Raw genomic sequence first — 22,066 nt, 5'->3', positions numbered from 1 at the left:
ATTAAGACAGGCTCAGATGCTGGTCCTTGAAAGCACATGCCCGCCAGAGAGAAACTGGGGAGACTTCCATTTCCTCAGAGAACAGCGAGTCATTTTAATTAAAAGCACTTGAAATTTTCAGAACCAACTCAATCCATGGCTTTTCTGAGATCAACAGCAAGGAGCTTAGATAATCAACAAGAACCTACCGTATATCACAGCACTCAGTCTTTTTTAATAACCTAGAAGGGAAAAGAAGCCAAAAAAGAACACATATTTAAAACATGCAGGGAGCTAAGTTTATGCAGCAGAAACAAAATAATTTGTCTAACTTGAATAATTCAGAGAGCCATTTGTACATTTCACCAGTGAGCTTTTATTAAAATTGTACATAGATCTCATAATTACATTTAAAAAAAAAAAAAACTTCCCTTTTTCCTTAGTATCAAAATAGTTATCTTCTTTAAATACCTTGGAAAAGTTTAATACAATTATTGTGTTACATTTTTTTTTGTCTTTTTGCTATTTCTTGGGCCGCTCCCTCGGCATATGGAGGTTCCCAGGCTAGGGGTCCAATGGGAGCTATAGCCACCGCCCACGCCAGAGCCACAGCAACGCGGGATCCGAGCCGCGTCTGCAACCTACACCACAGCTCACGGCAACGCCGGATCGTTAACCCACTGAGCAAGGGCAGGGACCGAACCCGCAACCTCATGGTTCCTAGTCGGATTCGTTAATCACTGCGCCACGACGGGAACTCCCTGTGTTACATATTAAATACTCTCCTAAAATCTGTCATTTCTCTTGCTATCTCAGTTCTTTTAGAATCCTGCTTTACTGTCACTACCACCTTTCTTTGCATCCTTCATGCTTTGTCCCAGAGAAATATGAAGAGGAAAAGAAGATTTTCCCTTTAAGTCCACTATTGAAAAAAATAATAACTAAATAGGGGAAGCCAATGACAGTATTTTATTTGATACTGAAGATTCTTATTCATTAGCCTTCTTCACAGAGTTACGCTCTATGTTTTGCCCCCATCCATTCACCCTTAGTACAAATACTTAGACCCGGGAACTGTTTGAACAAAACAGCATTTCTTGCCCTGAAATGATTATGCTGACCCACCAGTGCCCTCTGGTGGTCTTGAAGTATAAAAGCAGCCAACAATACAGGTAGGTATTTTTGGAAGTTCGGTGGTGGAAATCTAGATGCAGAAACCAAAGAATTTTTTTTTTTTAATTCTTACTATTTTCAGAGGTCACAAGACAACTGGCTCCCCCAAGTCTCATTACCAACACAGGTAGGTGCTCAGTGCAGAGTCGAGAGAATAGGCCAGGTCCACACATCACCGGGACACACCCACCATCAGAGGCTGGACTCGGGCAACGTTTTCTTCCGACGTAAGGAGAGCGTGTGGTACTTCACCTTTGGCAAGGCGCCCAAAGAAGTCTGTTCTCCGGGAGCAATCCTCTGTGATGTGCCCAGGGCACTGGCCCGCGGGGGCCTGCCAGCCTTGCGAGGGAGGTGCAGAGAGCTGGGGGCTGACCGGACATCCCTTTCCAGGGGGCCTGCTGGACCCCTGGCCAGGCTCTCTCGGATCCTGAGAGATGGAGGGGAGCCTCGGGCCTGCTCACCCACAGCGGGGCTCAGCCTGCCGTTCCCTAGGGAGCCGGGGGCCGCCGGGGGGGCCGCCTCCTCCCTGTCGCTCTTCCTGTTCTCCTTCTTCCAGAACACGGACCTCAGGAGGGTGAGGGTCCCCTGCGGGAACCTGTCTGCCTCGGAGTCCTTTCTCTCCGCACCCGCCCTCATCTTGTCCAAAGTATTTCTGCCACCACCGGCACTGTTTCTAGATAGCGCCGCAGTGCTCGGAGCATCCTTGGGGGACGGTGCTTGGCTGCTGTCCCCCGGCCGGGCTCGTCTCCCGTTCTCCGCTGAGGACATCACCGGGAGGGGCAGGTCAAACTGCCTGGGCAGCCTGATATCCTGACTTGCATTTTCCTTGAGTTTCCTGGCTGCATCTGGCCCATCCGAGTTGACCGGGACGGCACAGTGGCTGGGGTGTCCCGAGGGGCAGGGCGCTCCAGCCAGCACTCTGTCACCGGTGGGCCCTCCATCGACACTCGCGGCGGAAAGGGTGGCATTGGACTTCTCGTCCCCGCCGGCCGCCGCGGTCAGCAGCGGCACGATGGACTGGCTCGTGGATCGAGGTCTCCTTCTGGACTCTAAGTATTCCACCAGCTCGACAGATGCACCCAGGGGTTTCTCCCGGGTCCCAAAAGACCACCGAAGGGGCATGGTCTTGAAGGCCCCCTGCTTGGCTCGGGGAGGGGCACGGCCCTTCATGCTGATGCTTCGGCCTTGCACACCCCGGGCCAGAGGCCTGGACTCCGAGCCTCCTGAAAGAGACACCGAGAGCATCAGTGCCCGAGTAGCCTTCCGCGGCAGACGCAGCAGCAAGGGCGGACTCTAAGGAGCACTGGCTCAGCACCTCTGATGGTCCCGGCCAGTCCCCGCATCGGGGACACAGCGCGGAACAAGGCACTGTGGTTCCTGCCCTCGGTGGCATCAGTGGTTTCACTCACTATTCCACAGCATCCACTTATGCATCTGAAGCCAGTGCCAACTCCCGAAGGCAGCTACATCAGGCAGTGCGGACTCCTAAGAAAGCTCAGTGTCCGAGGCAGCTCGCCTAAAGTTTAACAGCATTTTCATGCCTCTTTTTTTTTTTTAATTTTAACTATTTACTTATTTATTTTTGGCTGCACCTGTGGCATGTGGAAGTTCCCAGGCCAGAGATGGAAAGTCGTGACACAGCAGTGACAGCGCTGGATCCTTAACCTGCTGAGCCACAAGAGAAAGCTATTTTCATTCCTCTTTAAATATGGTCATGCATAAATGAACCTTTCCACAGAAAAGAAAATCATGGACTCGGAGAATAGACCTGTGGTTGCCAAGCGGGAGGGGGAGGCAGTGGGATGGATGGGGAGCTTGGGGTTCATAGATGCAGACTATTGCCTTTGGAATGGATGAGCAATGAGATCCTGCTGTGTAGCACTGGGAACTATGTCTAGTCACTTATGATGGAGCCTGATAATGTGAGAAAAAAGAATGTATACATGCATGTGTAACTGGGTCACCATGCTGTACAGTAGAAAATTGACAGAACACTGAAAACCAGCTATAACGGAAAAAAAAAACTTACATATATAAAAAAAATATGACCATGAAATCTTGCTTTTCCAGGTCTAAGTAGGTGCTTGTCCCTTTCAAATGCATGAATGTCAGATAGTCTACCTTGGGAGAAAGAAAGAGAAAGAGGGAGGGAGGGAGGAAGGAAAAGGAAGAAAGGAAGAGAAAAAGGAAAAGAATCATGCGCTTAATTTTATCAGATTGCCAGATATGCCTCCATTGTGTGTTTTGCTGCACCTGCATATATTAGAAAGATGTTTTTGATATATACTGTTAAGCGAGAAAGAGTTTAGAAAAACACAGGCATCCAACCTGAAAAAATATATACACTGTGTGTGTGTGTGTGTGTATGTGTGTGTTTAGGATTTGTTCATGTGAACTCATACAAAGAAGTATGGAGAAATAAATACTAGAGTGACATGGTGTGGAGGGAACCGAGAGGGTGCTGTGTAAGACTGACTGATTTTCTTCTCAAGTCTTTCCTAAATCTCAGCATTTCTAAAGGGAACATACATAGACACAAGGTGTGTAGTTTGTCTTAGGAAACAGCCGACCGGTTACGGAAATATTCCACTTATGATAGCATCAAAGCGAATCAACCACTTAGGCATTGACTTAACCAAGGAGGTGACTTGTACACTGAAAACTAGAAAATGTTGCCAAAGAAACTAAAGACGACAGAAATAAATGGAAACACATCTCATGATCATGGTTAGGAAGATTTAATAGTGTTTAAATGTCAATACCACCCAAAGCGATCCACGGATTCCATGCCATCCCAGTGGTTTTGAAAGAGAAAAACTCATCCTAAAATTCATAGGAAATCTCAAAGGACCCAAATAGCCAATCATCAAAAAGACACAGACTGTACGATTCCACCCTATGAGGTACTCTGAGCAGCCAAAATCAGAGAGACAGAAACTACGAAGGTGGTTGCCAGGGGCTGGGGGTGAGGGTGGCGGGCAGGGAGTTGGTGTTTACCAGGTATGGAGTTTCAGATTTACAAGAGAAGCGTTATAGGGATGGATGGTGGTGGCGGCCACACAACAACCATGAATGTGCTTAATACCACTGACTGTACACTTGAGATGGTAACGTGTGTTATGTGTATTTCAACACAATAAAAAAAAAGTTTCAAAGTCATCAGTCCTTGCACCACTAAGATGCCTTGATTTACAAGATGCCTGCAACCACTGAGAAAGAAATCCTCAACTGAAGCACACGTGGCACAAGGCCAGTCATGCGACGACAGAAAGATCCTGGGTCAAGCGCACCCGCATCTCGCCCACAGCCGTCCACTGCTCATCCTGGAGTGGAAGTCAGCTCCCCAAGTGAGCCGGGACTACACCCACCAAAGATAACCTCCGCGCTGTATGGAGAGGGACCAGGGGTCCTCAGAGGCACAGACAGGGGCTCAGGAGGTCCAAGAAGCTGGTACCAGGGGTAGCCGTGCCTCAGGCAGGGACAGCACCTAGACATCAGGGAGCAGAGAGCCCATCACCTGTCAGGCATCTGGCAGCTTCTCAGAGGTTCTGTGGATCCTGCCTTTCAGGTTTTTCACAGATAATCTTTGGCCTTTCAAAGCCCTTCTTTAGATTAGCCAGCAACAGACAGTCTCACCCCTAATACTTTGAAATTTCAGTCCTGATTGACTGCTGTTGCTCCATCATTCAACTCCCACACCTCGGAAGGAAAAAAAAAAAAGACTGTTCTGGGGGCTGAGCTGTGTGGGAAGGGTCTGTTGCCTGTCTGCAGCCGTGGGAAAGGGTGGAAAGAGAAGCTCTGTACGAGGAGTCACACAGCGGTGACTTTCAACCTTTCCAAATGAGAGGCCCAGCCTGCAGCCCGGCAGGTGGCAGATGGCACCCCAGCTTGCGGGGGGCGGCTCATTTCATGTCTCTGGAACCTCAGGGGGCCACAGGGGGCCCGGCTCCTCTTTCTCAAGATGGAGAGAGAAAGGACCATCACTGTCCTTATTTTATTTCATTGTTTACTGGATCTGAGAGGGAGCCAGGGCTTTAGCTAAATGGAAAAATGACTGGGAACACGCCCTCGTGGATGCAGCAAGTACTTTGCCGCGGCGAGAAGCGGGGAGGGGCAAAAGGAGGAAGGTGGGGAGGGTAAGTCCCCTGCTCCTCCCCTGGATGCTGGGAGCCAGAGGCAGAGGTGCACCTCGGAGACCCCCGCGTGATGCTTCCTTCTCACCCTGGCGCTTGTGGCCTTGCTCACGCCCAGGCTGGCTTGAGAAGCAGGAAGGGTCTACGGTCTGAAGCTACGTCGAGGACCTGAATGGTTAAGTGCCTCCTGAAGGCCAGAGAAGCCCCAGAGCACACAGAACGAGCTTGCCAGGTCCCCAAGAGCCCGTCACACAGATGGCGCCTGCGTCAGCCCAAGGGTGTGGCCCCCACCACACACAGTGGCCCTGGAGCCGGCGGATGCTACGATGGGAAAGGCCACATCTGTTCCTCTGTGACGTTCTCCTCGGCTAATGAAATCAGGCCTCAGGGACGAGTGCAGGGCACCAGGGGGCAGGGCCTCTTCTCGCCAGCCCCCAGCCCACCTGCGACAGGACGACTTTCCCCTGTCCCGTGCTTTCGGTCTCTCCAAGGGCGGCCTCGACTTCTGTGTTCAGCAAATATTTAATGAGAGCCTCCTGGGTGCCGAGGACCATTTTCAGTGCTGGGGATACGGCAGTGAAAGGAGCACAGAGTGCCTGTTCCTGACAGGGTCCGACAAAAAGCCAAACTAGATCTCGCTGGATGTGGTGATGAGAGCTCTGATGGAGGATGAGGCAGGGGGACTAGCAGGGCATCGGTGAGTGAGTGCGGAGTGAGCAGAGACCTGAGTGAAGGGAGGAAGCCACATGGAGACCCGGGGTTATCGGGTGCCAGGCAGGGGGAGGAGCAGGGGCAAAGGCCCTGAGGCACAGGCAAGCTGGGAGGGTCAGGGAAGCAGCAAAAGGACCTCCGTGGCTGTAACCAAGGGAGAAGAGAGCCCCCACTAGGGGTCTCCATCTTCTAAGCCCCAGTCTGCATATGGAGACACTTCTGTCTCTGGTTGTGCGGTGCAACCTGGGGCAAGCTTGACTCCTGATCTTTCCTCTGGTCCCACAGAAGGTAAGGAGATGCTGCACAGAGCGGCTGAGCTTGTCCACCTCTGAGACTGAGCCTGCGGGACCAGGCTGAAAAGGGGAACGGCGACCTCAGGGGTGGCCAAGGCCACCGCCCCGTTCCTCACTCCAAGAACCACCCCCGCCCGGGAGAGGGTGGAGGGAAGCCCCGATGGGCAGAAACAGAATGCCAGCCCACCTAAGGAGTCAGAGAATGAAAATAAACAGAACCAACAGAACAAGGCCCGTCCAGGCCATCAGAGAAAACAAAGGAAAAGCTCTTTGGCTCAAATATAGAACAACAGGGACTGAAAATGTGAGCCTCTCGGGTTTAAAAATTCAGTCCATGAATTGAAGGCATGCAGGGTCACTGCTAAGCCTCAAATAAGTGCCTGGAGATGGTCTGGAAATGTATGACATTTGGTAAATTTCACAAATTTTTCTCATTGTGAGAGCAGCGTGCCCCGTCACGGAGCAAAATGACAAAGACAGCAATCGCAGAGAAACACTGGGAGACTTGGACGACAGAGCAAGAGGCGTGACAGGCAAATAACCGGCATTTGAAAAGCAGGCAGGACGATAATTTGCCAAAAAGAGCATTTCCCTAAAGAAAGCTCTGCTTCTGCAGAGGGAGAGGCCTCGTCAGGTTGCAGGCAGGGTTGAGGAATGAATACAGGCCCAGGCAGATTCTGGCAGAATTTCTAGCCTCTTAAGGTCAAAGACAGCATCTTCAAAGCTGTCAGCCAGAAAGAACAAGTGACTCTCACATGAAAAAGAAGAATTTCTCACCTGCAACCCTGAGATCGGCAGACCGTGGGAAAATGTCCCCAGATGCCTGAGGGAAGGGGTTGCAACCTAAGAGCCCCTCCCCAGCTGAGCTGCCCTCCGCTCTCCGGGGAAAAGAAATACCTGGGCCGCGAGTGAGAGAGGGCATCATGCCTTCCTGAGAGAACTCTCCACAAACACTGAAAGTCAGCACCCAGACCCCAAGAGAGAGGGTGATGAAAAGACGACAGACGGTGGTGCCCAATGGACCTGCGATCATGGACCTCCCACCCCCTGCGTGACACGTGGTCTGGGGATGCGCTGCAGAAGGTTAAGTTAGCGTGTTTGGGACAGAAAAGGACCCGCAAGAGGAACTCTGACTCCAGTCTGGAACAGAGCAGGAAACCATCTCAGCAGAATCCAGGAGCTGCGGGTTGGCACGGGGAGTTCCCGAAACAGACCACCGGGCATGGGAGACATCAGCTCCAGGCTCTCAGCTCGGGGGAATGACCTGGAAGCAGCGTATAGGTCTCACCGGAGTTGGGGGTGGGGGAGGTGGGGAGGAAACAGAAGGACTGGCAGGAAAGAGCAGGCTTCTCATAGCCACATACTAACGGGACAGTGCATTTGAATATAAACAATGGGAAGCAGACAGTAACAGGAAAAGAGCCGAGCTGCCCAGTGAACAAGTGGGAGAAGAGGGAACACAGAGCACATCGGTAAAAATAAGAAAGAAGAGCAGTCACAGAAACACATTTAAAGGAAATGAACGCATACACACGGCTATACGTCAAATAGATAAGCGACAAGGACCTGTTGTACAGCACGGAGAACTATATTGATGTTTCGTAATAACTTATAGGGGAAAAGAATCTGAAAAAGAAGAGCATGTATAGCTGTATCACTGCTGTCTACGTGAAATACTATATGCTCAATCAACTACACTTCCATTTTTTAAAAAAAGATCTCTATCCGAACTCCATGTGCCAAGAAAAAAAAAAAAAATCAAGTTTTGTAGTTGTTACATCAAGTATGAACAGACTGCACTTTCCCTTTGTAAGACAGGCTCTGAATTGTTTACGTTACAAAAAACAAACCAACCAGCAACATGCTATTTTTCAGACACTACGTACAGCCACTCAAAGAGAAAGGTTTAGGAAACAAAAGAGAAAGGAAAGGACGCCAGGCAAATGCAAGCACAATAAAGGAGGAAGGAGGGGAATTCTGCATCGCAAACAAGGCAGAATTGAGGATAACAAAGCACGAACAGGCCACAGAGCCACGTTGTAATGACAAAGACCATTCGTAAAGACGACCTAATGGTCATCAGCTTATGGACACCTATTAATGAAGCAGCTGACAATCCAAAGCAAAAATTATTACATTTCTGGGAGTACTTAATTAAAACTGCAGGCATACAGGGAGTTCTCTTGTGGCTCGGCGGGTTAAGGATCCGGCATTGTCACTGCTATGGCTTGGGTTCGATCCCTGGCCCAGACACTTCCACAGGCCACGGGTGCAGCCAAAAATAAATATAAATGAAATGAAAATAAAATAATAAAAATACAGGCATACATAGCATATGCCTCCATAGACTTCTTTCCTAGCCAGTCAGCCCTAAGTAAGGTCAATTGAAGGTCATGGGGACCACAGATGTCCAGTGTGCACATGAAAAGATGCTCAATGTCATTAATTATCAGAGAAATGAAAATCAAAACTACAGAGGTATCACCTCCTACCAGGCAGAATAGCCGTCATTAAAAAGTCTAGGCGTTCCCACTGTGGCTCAGAGGATTAAGGATCCAGTATTGCCTCTGCTGTGGCTCAGTGGGTTAAGGATCCAGTGTTGTTGCAGCTGTGGTTCAGATATGATCCCGGGCCGGGGAACTTCCATATGCTGCAGGTTGCAATCAAAAAAGAAAAAAAAAAGTCTACAGATAATAAACACTGGAGAGGGTGTGGAGAAAAAGGAACCCTCCTGCACTGTTGGTGGGAATGTAAATTGGTGCAGCCGCTATGGAAAACCGTATGGAGATGCCTTTAAAAACTCAAAACAGTACTACCTTAGTTCCCATTTTGGCGCAGCAGAAACAAATCTGACTAGGAAACTTGAGGTTGTGGGTTTGATCCCTGGCCTCTCTCAGTAGGTTAAGGATCCAGTGAGCTGTGGTGTAGGCCGCATATGCAGCTCGGATCTGGCGTTGCTGTGGCTGTGGTGTAGGCCAGCAGCAGTAGCTCCAATTAGACTCCTGGCCTGGGAACCTCCATATGGCACGGGTGCAGCCCTAAAAAGACAAAAAGACCAAAATAAAGTAAAAAATAAAATAAAATAAATAAAAACAGAACTACCACATCATCCAGCAATTCCACTCCTGGACATATATCCGGAAAAGATGAAAACTCTAATTAGAAAAGATACATGTACCCCAATGGTCACTGCAGCACTATTTACAACAGCCAAGACATGGAAGCAACCTAAATGTCCATTGAAAGATGAATGGATAAAGAAGATGTGGTATATAAAAACAATGGAATATTACCAAGCCATTAAAAAGGAACTAACGCCATTTGCAGCAACATGGATTGACCTAGAGATTATCATCCTAGGCGAAATAAGTCAGAGAAAGAGAAATATCATATGATATCACTTAAATGTGGAGTCTAAAATATGATACCCATGGAATCTAAAATATGATACCAGTGAACTTATTTACAAAACAGAAATAGACTTACAGACGTCGAAAACAAATTTAAGGTTACTGAAGGGGAAAGGGATGGGGGATAAATTAGGAGTTTGGGATTAGAAGATACAAACTACTATATATAAAACCCCTAAACAATAAAGTCCTACTGTATAGCAAAGGGAATTGAATTATTTTCAATATCTCAATAACAAATAATGGAAAAGAATATATATATTCTTAAAATATACATGTATTATATTATATATATATATATATAAAACTGAGTTACTTTTTTGTACACAAGAAGCTAACACAACATGATAAATCAACTATACTTCAATTTAAAAAGGGAGATGGGGAAATTGAATACAACAATAAACTCACCTAATTTAACAGTTAAGGTGTAAAGTGCACATCCCTCAAACAGACAATGTACAGTATTTTGTGTGTAAACAGACACTGATAAAATAACCATCACGTATGTACTTGATCACAAAACGGGGATAATTTTCGAAAACCACATCCTTGGATCATAAGCCGTAAAATTAGACACAAAGAATAAAAGGGTGGCCAAAACCTCTTAAATACTTGGAACATCCAGAGAACCTTGAGATCAAAGGAGAAATCCAAACTGAAATAACATCCTATTTGGAAAGCACTGGAAAAGAGAGAATGAAACCTTTGAGGCTCAATAAAAGCCAGAGAGGAAATTTACCATCAGGAGCCACCAACACTGAAACACTGCAGTCCCAGGGCCCCTCTTCAGCAAAGGAACTTAGCTTTTTTTTTTCCCCCTCGTGGTCATATTTTCATAACAATTGCAAAAGTAAGGTGTTTCTATGTCCCTTTTTAAATAGAGCCTCTCCCAATACCTGTCCCCAGTTGTGTAAGTTGCAGATCTCACAAAACTTGGATCTGTTCATTTTTGTTTCAAATGCCTTATTTATTTCTGTTTGTATTTATTTATTTATTTTTTTTGTCTTTTCTAGGGCCGCACCTGAGGCATATGGAGGTTCCCAGGCTAGGGGTCTAATCAGAGCTGTAGCCACTAGCCTACGCCACAGCCAGATCCGAGCCGCATCTGCAACCTACAGCACAGCTCACGGCAACACCGGATCCTTAACCCACTGAGCAAGGCCAGGGATCGAACCGGCAACCTCGTGGTCCCTCGTCAGATTTGTTAATCACTGAGCCATGATGAGAACTCCTCAAATGTCTTCTTTATTATGAGGTCCCATAACCAGAGCTAATAGAAGGATGAAGCTGCCAAGTTATCGGTATTTGCCTACAAGGGACCATTGGTATTTGGGAGGGACAAGTCTATACGACATGTTACCATCCCCGCACATTGCAAGACGTTTATCATCCTCGCCCCCTGGGGACTAGTGCCAGTCGTCCCCTCTCCTCATTTTGACAGTAAAAAAAATTCTCCCATATACCCATGGGGAGAGGAGGTTAAAAACCTATGTGATGTATTTTGATCTTGCCCTGGCTTAGTACTGACAGGAAAAAGAGACTGGATTTTCAACCATCTCGGAGCTTCCCGAGTAGGTTTCAAATCCATCATCACCATATTCAAACTCCAAGAGGGAACGCTCCCTTTGGAAGCAAGGCTCTTGCAGTGTCCAAAGAGAATAAACTTGAATTTGGAATTTACACCTAAGAGCCACAGAGCCAGGACTCTGGTGGCCAGAGGGAGCCCAGGGAGTGGGTCTATTAGCAGCTGAGCTGCTTCCCAGGCTCGGCTTTCTCCTTTGTGAAAGGACCCTCATTTCCTCTCTGCCAGAGATCTGGATGAGCAGGTGAGCAAAATGCCCACAAGAGTCTAAAGGGCAGTTCTCCTGTGATTACTTCTCCCACCCCAGCTCTCTCTGTCTCTCTGGGGAGTTTTGGGGAGCTGTGCCTGACCCCTGTCTGAGGACCAATGTTGAAAAATCGGCCACCTTCTGAAGGTGCTTCCTTAAGAGGTGTAAAACACAGTTCTTCTGGGGAGAACTGCAAAATGGCCCGAGGTTCCACACCTCCGGACAGGACTGAGATGAATTTATGAGCTTGTCAGAGGCTCATGCTGATGGGGGAGTGGACCAGCTTGGGATAGAATGCCTTTTTTGTTCACTCGAAATGTGCATTCCTAAAAACATGAAGGGAAAAGAACTGCCCAGACAGGGTGAGTCAGAATATAATGCATTAAATTGCCCTCCTATACAGATTGGATTCTGAGGAAATCAGACCAGTGTGACCTGCAGGTGGAGGTGGGCCCATGGGTATTCTGTCCAATAGTGAAATACTGGAGCCAAAATGCTGAACATGGGGGAATAATCAACCAAACTTTGCTACATAAACCATAATAACCGGAGGGCTGGAATCCTGGTGATCTAAAGGCATCTACAGTTTTAAGATTCTATCATCACATTTATTCCCTTGCAAATAAGTAACAAGAGCCTGGGACACACCAGGAATGATGGTGGCTACTTTTATACAATAGCAACAGAAAGTATAAAGAAATAGGCAGCGGATGAATAAACACACAAACATCCCAGCAATTCCGCTCTTAGGAACATACCCGACAGAAATGCAGACATAGGTATGTACAGCAAAAAGGCGCGAATAAAAATGGTCACAGCCATACTACTGGTAAAAGCCCCAAATGGAAACAAGCCCAATATCCAACCACAACAGAAGACATAAACAAAATATAATCTCTTTCTATAATGCGGGAGGTTTTGATGAGGCAAGAGGAGCAACCCACCCGGACCCAGATGCCATGGGCAGACACCAGCAGGCATTTCCCAAAGACAACCCATCACGTCCATCATATCCAACTGCAAAAATGTGGATTTCTGGAGAATTCATAAATAACTCAAGAATCCACACATCTATTCTCACCCAAGGTGCTTCCCCTGGTGATCAAGCCAAACTTCTCCAGGTCAGTCTCTAAGATTGATTCCAGCCCATCCATGAATCCCACTCATCAAGATTTCTTTTCAAAATCCTTGCTTTTGCTTTTTTACTGACAATGATGGTCAACATTACCAGACAACAATCTCTCTCCCTCTCTCTCATATGCACAGTTAAACTTCTGTGCAGAGAACTTCTAACAGAGAAGAACAAATCTGATTCCATGTTGAATCTAGTCCTTTGGCTCTAACCCCTGGGCTCTGTTGCCAGAGCTTAGTCATGCCAACTCTGTACCTTTGTAAAAGAAAGTTGGCGGAGAGCTGCAAGAACAAAGGATTCTGACACCAAGAAGTCTGCAACAACCAGCCAACCCCCCTCCTTTTTTATTATAAGAGAAGCCTGAATTCTGCCTTGGTTCTTTGGGATGTAGGTCCACCATCTTCTTCGCCATCAGGCTCAGTCCCACCCACCAGGCTTTGCCTTCATAGCTCCTTGTCTGGAGCACGTGCCCAGACCTGACATGACTCACCGGCACTCAGATAACTGCTCCAAACGCCCCTCCTGGAAGGCCTCCCCCACCCGCCCTCTGCATCCCTCTTCCCACCCTCCAGCCGAGACACCTTCTCCCTCTGATGGTTTATCTCTCTGCCCGCATTCCTGCTTTCTATCACATCAGAATATTCATTCACTCATTGATGGGTCATCTCCCCCTTTAAATGGTGGGCTCCAGGGAGCAGAGAAAGAAGGCACCTCGCTGGAGGGCAGTGGACCGGGGCTGGGCTGGGTCCAGGAGATCTGATTTGAGAGGTGACTAAACCAGTCGTTACAAGGGGCTCTATACCCACTCCAGGCCATGAGGTGCCAGCACCTTGATGAAGCTGAGGAGCAGCGGCCATCCCAGAAAAGGAAAACAAGATGAGCCAATTTAACCAACACAATCAGACGTACGTACCCTTTTCCTGCCGGGGCAGGCTGCTGGTGGCGAAGGCGGGCTCAGGTCCGCGGGGCAGGGCGGGGCCGGGGGCAGAGCTCCAGGACAACAGGCTGCCCCTCGTGCTGCCATCATTGCTCCCAAGCCGGAGGAGCCAGTGGTCAGACAAGGAGGAGCTGGTGGAACCTGCAGAGGAGCACGAAGAGGTCAGGCTGGACCTGGCTCCCTCCCTCCGGGTCCCCAGGATGCCAGATTCCCACCCCCAGAGCCCGGAACTACAGAACCAGAGCAGAATCCCGGAAATGCCAACAGATCTGGGGGATCTGGGCCCAGAAAGGGCCGTGTGACGATGTGTGCTAAAATCCTTCTCATGAAATTAACAGTCGCCAACTCCAAACTAGGCATGTTTCCTCATTCTTTCCAGGTCTACCTTCTGTGAAAAGGAGGTGGATTTTGTAAAAGGGTGGATTTAGACCTGCTGGGGCGTCTGGGTTTATTTGGCCATTTTCCAACAATTGAGGCATGGGAGAGGGGAGAAAATTCAAGTAATTTTTTACAAAATGCTCTTTCGCCTCAAGGATAAAGATGGCCAGTTTGCAGAGTGAACTGAGGCACCCAAAAAGGTCCTTTTTGACCCCGTTTTCCCCCCAACTGCCAAGCAAGTTTGAGGTTGTCTAATAAATGCATCTCTGGGGTTGGTTAAGTAGTTACTTCCTATAAGACCCCCATCCATTATAATTGCCTCTCCCTTGTAATGGGACTAACGCAAGGTAATACCGCACGAGCTTAATTAAAATCTGACTCAAGGACTTTCCGGGTGGCCTAGTGGGTTAAGGATCCCACATTGTCACTGCTGTAGCTTACGTCAATGCTGTGGCACAGGTTCGATTCCTGCCCTGGGAACTTCTGCATGCCGCAGGCTTGGCAAAAACATCAAGTAAAATAAAATAAAATCTGGCTCAGTTATGAGTGAGACTGGGAATATGGGATCCCATGCTCCCAAGAGCCACCTGCCACAGATGCAAAATATTATTCTTTTTCCCTTTCTTGGATTTCAGCGGGTCCATCCCACATGCTTACGAATGGGACACTAGTCCACAGAGATCTACACGCTCCATAGGACCAGGCAGGGCTTCTGCGTGTAGATCCTGCCGACGCCTCCTAGTCCATATCGCTCGACTGGGCATCTTTCTTGTTCTCAACCCTCACCTGTCCTGTAAGAGGAAAAGCACCCACCTCTCATGGAGCTGCTGGCTGACCAGGGAGGAATGCTGTTTCTCTTCTGATAAAACAGGATATAAGCCCCTCGCGTATTGACCTCATCTTCTAGAAGCGGTTCCACTGTGCTGTCATCGTAACTGTACCACTGGCCGTCCAGAGAGTTCCGGCAGTAGGCTGCAAAGTCCAAACCCCAAGTCCCTGTTATTGGAGACCCCCAAAGCAGGAAGACATTTCCTGCTGGCGTGGCTGAAAAAATAGAGGTTTGTAATGGAACGAGAAACATCAGTCCATTTTTAGCCAGAAACGACTTTGGTGGAATCAGAAAAGATCCATCAGTTACACTCCCAGAGGCTCCCTGGAAAAGTGGGCTGTTACAACACAAGCCGAATCCTTATCTTGTGGCGCTTGCTCGGGCAAAAACTCCAACAAAAGGGATTCCCAAGTTATCTCTGGGAGTTCCGGGTAACAATGCCAACGTCCACCCCGGTTCTTCTGAGACGCTCCCAAGTGCGGGTGTCTGATTCAGGAGGCAATGAATACCGGCAGTTGGGGCAATGGTGCGCTGCCTTTCTTTTTCTTTTTTCTTTTTACAGCTGCACCTGCAGCATAGGAAGGTTCCCAGGCTAAGGGCTGAATTGGAGCTGCAGCTGAGACCTATGCCACAACTCCAGCCAACAGTGGATCTGAGCCACATCTGCCATGTATGCCTCCCACAGCTCACGGCAACACTGGATCCTTAACCCACGGAGCAAGGCCGGGGATCGAACCCAAATCCTCACCAAGACTGCTTCGGGAACTCCTGGGATGCTTCTTTGTGACCTAAAAGATCCTCTTCCGAACAAGTGTAAGAAATATTCCTTTCCGTGCACATCTCAGTAAATGCACCATAACATATTAACCTGGGAGTCAGCCAACTTATGTTCAGTAATAGGCCAAAGAGCCAACGTTTTGGAGTTCCTTGGTGGCTCAGTGGGTTAAGGATCTGGTGTGGTCACCACCACGGCACAGGTCACTGCTGTGGCGCAGGGTCAGTCGCTGGTCTGGGAATGTCCACATGCTCCAGGGATGGCCAAAAAATAAAAAATAAAAATAGCCAACGTTTTAGGCTCTGCAGGTCGCCTATGGCCACAGACGTTCTCTGCCAGGTATTCTTGCTGGTTTTGTTTTTTTAACCACTTTTTTTTCTTTCTTTTCTGGCTGCCCTGAGGCATACGGAGATCCCAGGCCAGGGATCAGATGCAAGCTGCAGTTGTGACCTAGGCTGTGGCTGCGGCAATGATAGATGTGTAACCCACTGTGCCAGGCCAGGGATCACACCTGGGCCCCAGCTCCCCCGAGACACAACTGATCCCCTTGCGCCACGGGAGGAACTCCTTTTACTACTTTTTAAGGTGTAAAAACCAGAGTTCCCTTCATGGCTCGGCGGTAACAAACCCGACTAGTATCCACAAGGACAAAGATTTGAGCCCTGGCCTCACTCAGTGGGTTAAGGATCCCGCGTTGCCGTGAGCTGGGGTTATAGGTCGAAGATGTTGCTTGAATCCCCAGTTGCTGTGGCTGTGGTGTAGGCCAACAGCTCTAGCTCCAATTCAGCTCCTAGCCTGGGAACCTCCATATGCTGCTGGTATGGCCCTAAAAAGACAATAAAATAAAATAAGATAATATAAGGTTAAAATAAAATAAAATAAAATGTAAAAACTACTTGTAACAGGTGCCAGACTGGATTTAGCCCAAGAGCCCACTGTGCCGGCATGGAGAGTTCATCTTTGCTCTTCCCTTTCCCTTCCACCCGACGCTGGATCCAAAAGCCAGCCTCACTGATTCTGTTTCCACAGTGAGTCTTGACTACCCTGTCACCACCCGAGTCCCAGCCAACACCATCTCTCACTCGGGCCCAACAAACACCCTCCTCACTGGGACTCCAACGTCCACTCTTGCTCCCTTGCACCCACTACTCCATAGAGCAATGACCTCAATTTGTGATCTAGACTATGCCTTTACTCCTTTGCCTAAAAGCCTTTCGATGGCTTCCCATCACCCTTTGGAAAAAGGCCAACTCTCACCCGTGGTCTACAGGGCCTTCTGATCCAGCCCCGTCTTGTGTGACTCTATCCTGCATCACATCAGCCACCGCGGCCTTCTACCGGTCCCTAAACACAGCCAACTCTTTCTGCCTCAAGGCCTTTGCATACGCTAGCAGCTCTGCCCACAGTTTTTTCCTCTTATGATTCACAAAGCTAGGGCCACCTCAGCCTGCAGCTCTCAGCCTAAAGGTGACATCCTCAGAGAGGCCTTATCTGTATCTCAGACACATCAACCAATCACCTTCTCACGGTAGCCCACAGTGAAAGTGCTGAAGGGACAGGCAGCCTCTGTGTCCGAAATCAGCCCCATGAGGGCAAGACTCTTGTCTGTGTGTTGGTCACCAAGGCTCCAGCACCAAGCCCAGGGTCTGCACATAGAACGGGGACTTCATAAATATTCGTTCCATGAATGAAGGAGTGACAATCCTGGATTTTTATACAGCCCTGTGTTTTCCAAACTGCAGGTTCATTAGCACATAGGAATAGCGCAGTTTTCAAAGGTCAAAAGATTTTCAAGCATTTTTTTTCAAAAATGACCTAATTTATATTAGTCTAGAACAGACCAAAGTATATGCTTTTGAACGATGGGATGGGTCGCCCCTGGTCTTTGTTTCTGCTCTTCCGTCCTTCACTCTCTCCAAGTTCCTCCAAGTTTAACTGTCAGTCCCCACCGCAGGTCCCCGGGAGAATGAAAAAAGACCAGATCTGATAAGGAGAAGGCCTTGGGTTGCATCACAGATGAGGATGGACGTTCTCCCCAGATCCCAACGATCACCCTCCGATATCTGATATGGGTCGAGAACTCGGGCGTAACTGGCTTTCCATTCCCACCGCCAACCTGACTCCACCCTATGTCTGCCCTCTGGCAGGTGCCTGGTGTGCAGCGGGTGAGGGGACAGCTGGGGCAGAGGGCCCGAGTGAGCTCAGCATCCCAGGGGTGGCTGTCCCCGGGGCATGTGGAGGCCAAGGCCACAGCCACAGGCGTGGCCGCAGCAGCCACGGGCCGAGAAGCAGTCTCACCTGTGTAATGCCCACCTTGCAAACTGCCCTGGTGGTTGCAGACGGCGTACAGGTCGTACAGGAAGTCCGGCGGGTAGCTGGTGGGCAGGCAGGCCGGCTGCTTCCAGGAGGGCCAGGGGCCCGGCGCGCCCTTGGGGCCGGTGCTTCTCTGGGCCACGTGGGGAGCCATGTCGAGCCCGGAGAGCGGGAACTTCACCAGCGTGGAGAGCTTGTTTCTCCTCTCGCCCACCTGACAGAACCTTTTGAGGTGGATGATGAGGATGTCGGGCAGCGTCCACAAGCTCAGCTTCACCACGCCCTGCTGGAGGGCCTGGCAGTGCGGGCACCTCCACGCGTCATCCTGGGCCAGCTGCAAAGGAAGCCACGGGACCGTGAGACTCCACCCACCCAAGGGCCCCGCCCGCCCAGCGAGAGGCCCCGCCCTGCCCCGCCCCCCGCGGGGCGGGACCTGCTCCTCCTTCGTGTAGAACTGGAAACACTCGTCCAGGGTGCAGCTGTGCTGCTGGTGCGCCTGCTGCTGCTGCCACACGCTGTCCGCGTCTTGGACCCGCTCCTCCTGGACGCTCCCGAACAGGCTGCGCGAGAGCCGACAGGCCGTGTGGCTCATCCCCCTCGGCGGGTTTTCCCCAGTCCCCACTCCCAGCTAACAGCGTGCCCGGCACCTGCCGGGGAGGCCGAGGCCCCTTCCTCCAGCTCCCGGGGATCGCCCACTCTCCTTTCCTAGAATTCTCAGTCTCCCTCGCCAGCTCCGAGAGGGACTGCGCCCTGGGATCACTCATCCTTGTCTCATGCCGTGACGCAGGGCCTGGCGTGCTGCAGGTGATTAATAAATGTCCTTCCCCAAAGTCGGGCAGGTGCCCTGGGTGTGAGAGCCATGGCCATGGGCTGAGTAATTCAGAGCTCCGACGCAAAGCCTGGGGCCTCCCTGTGCCGGGGTTTCCACATCTGACCGTGTGGATTAGGGTTCGGCCCCCTGAACACTGTGATGCATGAAATCAACTGCGTGAGTGTAAAGCGCTGGGAGCAGTGACTGGCACGGGGACAGTGGGTGTCCCCTAACCGTTGACAAGTATGACCATTAGCGCCACTGGCACCACCCACTACCATCGTGACCACTAATCCTGTCACTGTTGTTTATATACAAACAATTGTCACTGGGGCTTCCGGAGGAAGGGGTCAACGGCGTCCAGGAGGCCTCAGACACCCCACAGTCACATCAGGGGAACAGGCCCAGGAAGGCCTGTTTGCACACACAGGCCGGGCCTCGTCTGCCAGGGGTCGGACTCTGCTGGACTCACCGCTCCTGGGTGCCGCTGTCCCACTCCACGGCCAGTTTGACGTGCGAGGGGCCTCCCGGCCTCCTGAGGTGCAGAGCCCTGAGGACAGAACTGGGAGCTTCAAGCAAGGACCTCCTCCCCCTGCTCTCCTCCACCCCCACCCCGACCGCTGTTCCCAACGGTAAGCAAACCACAGAAGAACGAACACTGCAGGAGACCGCTTGTGTGCAGTCCCCAGAGTGGTCACGGGTATCAAGTGCTAGTTTTGAAAAACGAAGAGATGTGCGGGTTGGAGTTCCCGTCCTGGCTCGGCGGCAATGAAACCGAGTAATATCCATGAGGACACGGGTTCGATTCCTGACCTCGCTCAGTGGGTTAAGCATCCAGTGTTGCCATGAGCTGTGGTGTAGGTTCCCACATTGCTGTGGCTGTGGTGTAGACCGGCAGCTGCAGCTCCCATTCGACCCCTAGCCTGGGAACTTCCATATGCCACAGGTGTGACCCTAAAAAGCCAAAAAAACAAAGACGAAAACAAAACCAAAAAACAAAGAGTAATGAGAGGAGACAGACAGAGTGTAAGTTCAATCGTTAAACCTTTGTGATACTCGGTATACTTCATATTCCTCTGTCATAGTGCTTTGACGTCTCTCAGTACTTCCTCCCAAGTTCTTGTCAGGACAGGGGACACTCAGCGTATAGGCTGGCACCACCAAACTGGAGCTCCCGTGAGGGCACGGCTCTTTTCCCTTCTCAAAGGCCCCCACCTCATGCTCCCTCTTTCTGTTTGTTTTTTTTTTTTTTTGTCTTTTTGCTATTTCTAGGGCCACTCCCGTGTGGCATATGGAGGTTCCCAGGCTAGGGGTCCAATCGGAGCTGTAGCCGCCGGCCTACGCCAGAGCCACAGCAACGCGGGATCCGAGCCACATCTGCAACCTACACCACAGCTCACGGCAACGCCGGATCCTTAACCCACTGAGCAAGGGCAGGGACCGAACCTGCAACCTCATGGTTCCTAGTCGGATTCGTTAACCACTGCGCCACGACGGGAACTCCTCTCTTTCTGTTGGACCCCAGCCCCGATCCACAAGCCTCTACAGTTTGGGCCAATGATCCCAGTGGGGGCTCTCCCCTCCCCTAGAGCCACCATTCGGGTTGAGTTTGGTAACAGAACCTAACTGAAGGATTTGGGATGTTTTTCAGCCCGAAGAACCCGGGTTCAACTTCACAAATGCCATGGGAGCCTGAGCAAGTTAATCTCTGGGGACCTCCGTGTCTCCTCTTCTCTGAAGCAGCCACTGGTCCCGCTCTAGACATAGGGTTGAAAGCCCAGGGTGTGGATAAGGACCCGAGCCAGTTGCTGGTGCCGGAGACCAAGGGCAGCTAAGCTGTAACCAACGTGATGGATACACAGGCTCGGGGGAGTCTGGTCACATAAGAATGCCTTCATTCTCTGACCACATCGGGCATGTCCCCTTACCTGTCAACTGCCCAGTGGCAGAGGGGCCGACTGTCCTGTGGGGACAAGTAGCTGCAGGCCAGGGAGAGCCCCACAACCCGGATGGAGAACAGCGACCCCGGGTTCTGCCAAACCAAGAACCGGAAGCAGCAGATCATCACGCACGTTGCTGGAAATCAACGGTTAAGTGCAAAGAAGCGCCTCCCAAAATGCAACCTTCTGCTTATGGCGTATTTTGAATACGCCCTTAATAATGAGTATTCCTGACCTAGACACATAAACGCTCTGCTTTTTTAAGACTACTCCTTTTCAGAGTGAGTGAACACCATATGACACGTTAAATTTTCCAAAACAATAAACACAATGATTTAAAATAACCCATGTTTTTAAAAAAATAAATAAATAAAATTAAATAACCCATGTTTAATTAGAGCAACTATGGGCACAGTTCAGAGGAAACGGAGCCCATTCAGTGCATTAATTTTTTTTTTCCTTTCTTTTTTCTCTTCCTCTTTCCTTTCTTTTTTCTTACTCAATGAATTTTATTACATTTATAGTTGTACAACAATCATCACAACCCAATTTTACAGCATTTCCATCCCAAACCCCCAGTGCATCCCCCCACCCTCAGCCTGTCTCATCTGGAAACCATTAAGTTTTTTCAAAGTCTGTGCCTCAGTATCTGTTCTGCAAAAGAGTTCATTGTGTTCTTTTTTATTTATTTATTTATTTATTTTTTACTTTTTTGTGTGTGTGTTTTCTTGGGCTGCTCCCGCAGCATCTGGAGGTTCCCAGGCTAGGGGTCTTATCGGAGCTGTAGCTGCCAGCCTACTCCAGAGCCACAGCAACATGGAATCCAAGCCGCGTCTGCGACCTTCACCACGGCTCACGGCAACGCCAGATCCTTAACCCACTGAGCAAGGCCAGGGGTCGAACCCACAACCTCATGGTTCCTAGTCGGATTCGTTAACCACTGAGCCACGATGGGAACTCCCTGTGTTCTTTTTTTAGATTCCACATGTAAGTGATAGCCTTTGATGTTGGTACCTCACTACCTGACTGACCTCACTTAGCATGATAATTTCTAGGTCCATCCATGTTGCTGCAAATGCCATTATTTCCTTCCTTTTAATGGCTGAGTAATATTCCATTGTGTATATGCACCACATCTTCTTGATCCACTCCTCTTTCAATGGGCGTTTAGGTTGTTTTCATGTCTTGGCTATTGTATAGAGTGCTGCAATGAACACTGGAGTACATATATCTTTTCGAGTCATGGTTTTCTCTGGTGTGCATTAATTATTAATAGGCAATTTAATTTCCTTTATTAAGATTATTATCACCAAATTACCAAAATGAGGCAATTAACTAAAAGCAAGTTAGTGTATATCTTATATATCAAATGCTAAGTATTTATACAATCAAAACAACCCACATAAAAGAAACACTGCCT

General features: G+C 49.5%; 1 protein-coding gene across 1 annotated transcript in view; it reads right to left on the bottom strand.

Moving 5' to 3' along the window:
- Window positions 1–700: 700 nt before the first annotated feature.
- Window positions 701–22,066, bottom strand: part of USP43 (ubiquitin specific peptidase 43) — a 57,149-nt gene continuing 35,783 nt past the window's right edge. Inside the window, 7 exon segments of the mRNA XM_047757452.1 lie at window positions 701–2,375; window positions 13,577–13,741; window positions 14,792–14,950; window positions 17,881–18,229; window positions 18,329–18,455; window positions 19,179–19,256; window positions 20,635–20,738. Of these exon segments, the coding sequence (XP_047613408.1) occupies window positions 1,345–2,375; window positions 13,577–13,741; window positions 14,792–14,950; window positions 17,881–18,229; window positions 18,329–18,455; window positions 19,179–19,256; window positions 20,635–20,738 (2,013 nt within the window). The 3' untranslated portion in view covers window positions 701–1,344.

Source organism: Phacochoerus africanus, chromosome 14, assembly GCF_016906955.1.
Source record: "Phacochoerus africanus isolate WHEZ1 chromosome 14, ROS_Pafr_v1, whole genome shotgun sequence".
Taxonomy (NCBI): Eukaryota; Metazoa; Chordata; class Mammalia; order Artiodactyla; family Suidae; genus Phacochoerus; species Phacochoerus africanus.
The sequence above is the reverse complement of the archived record's forward strand: the minus strand, read 5'-3'. Positions and strand labels throughout refer to the sequence as shown.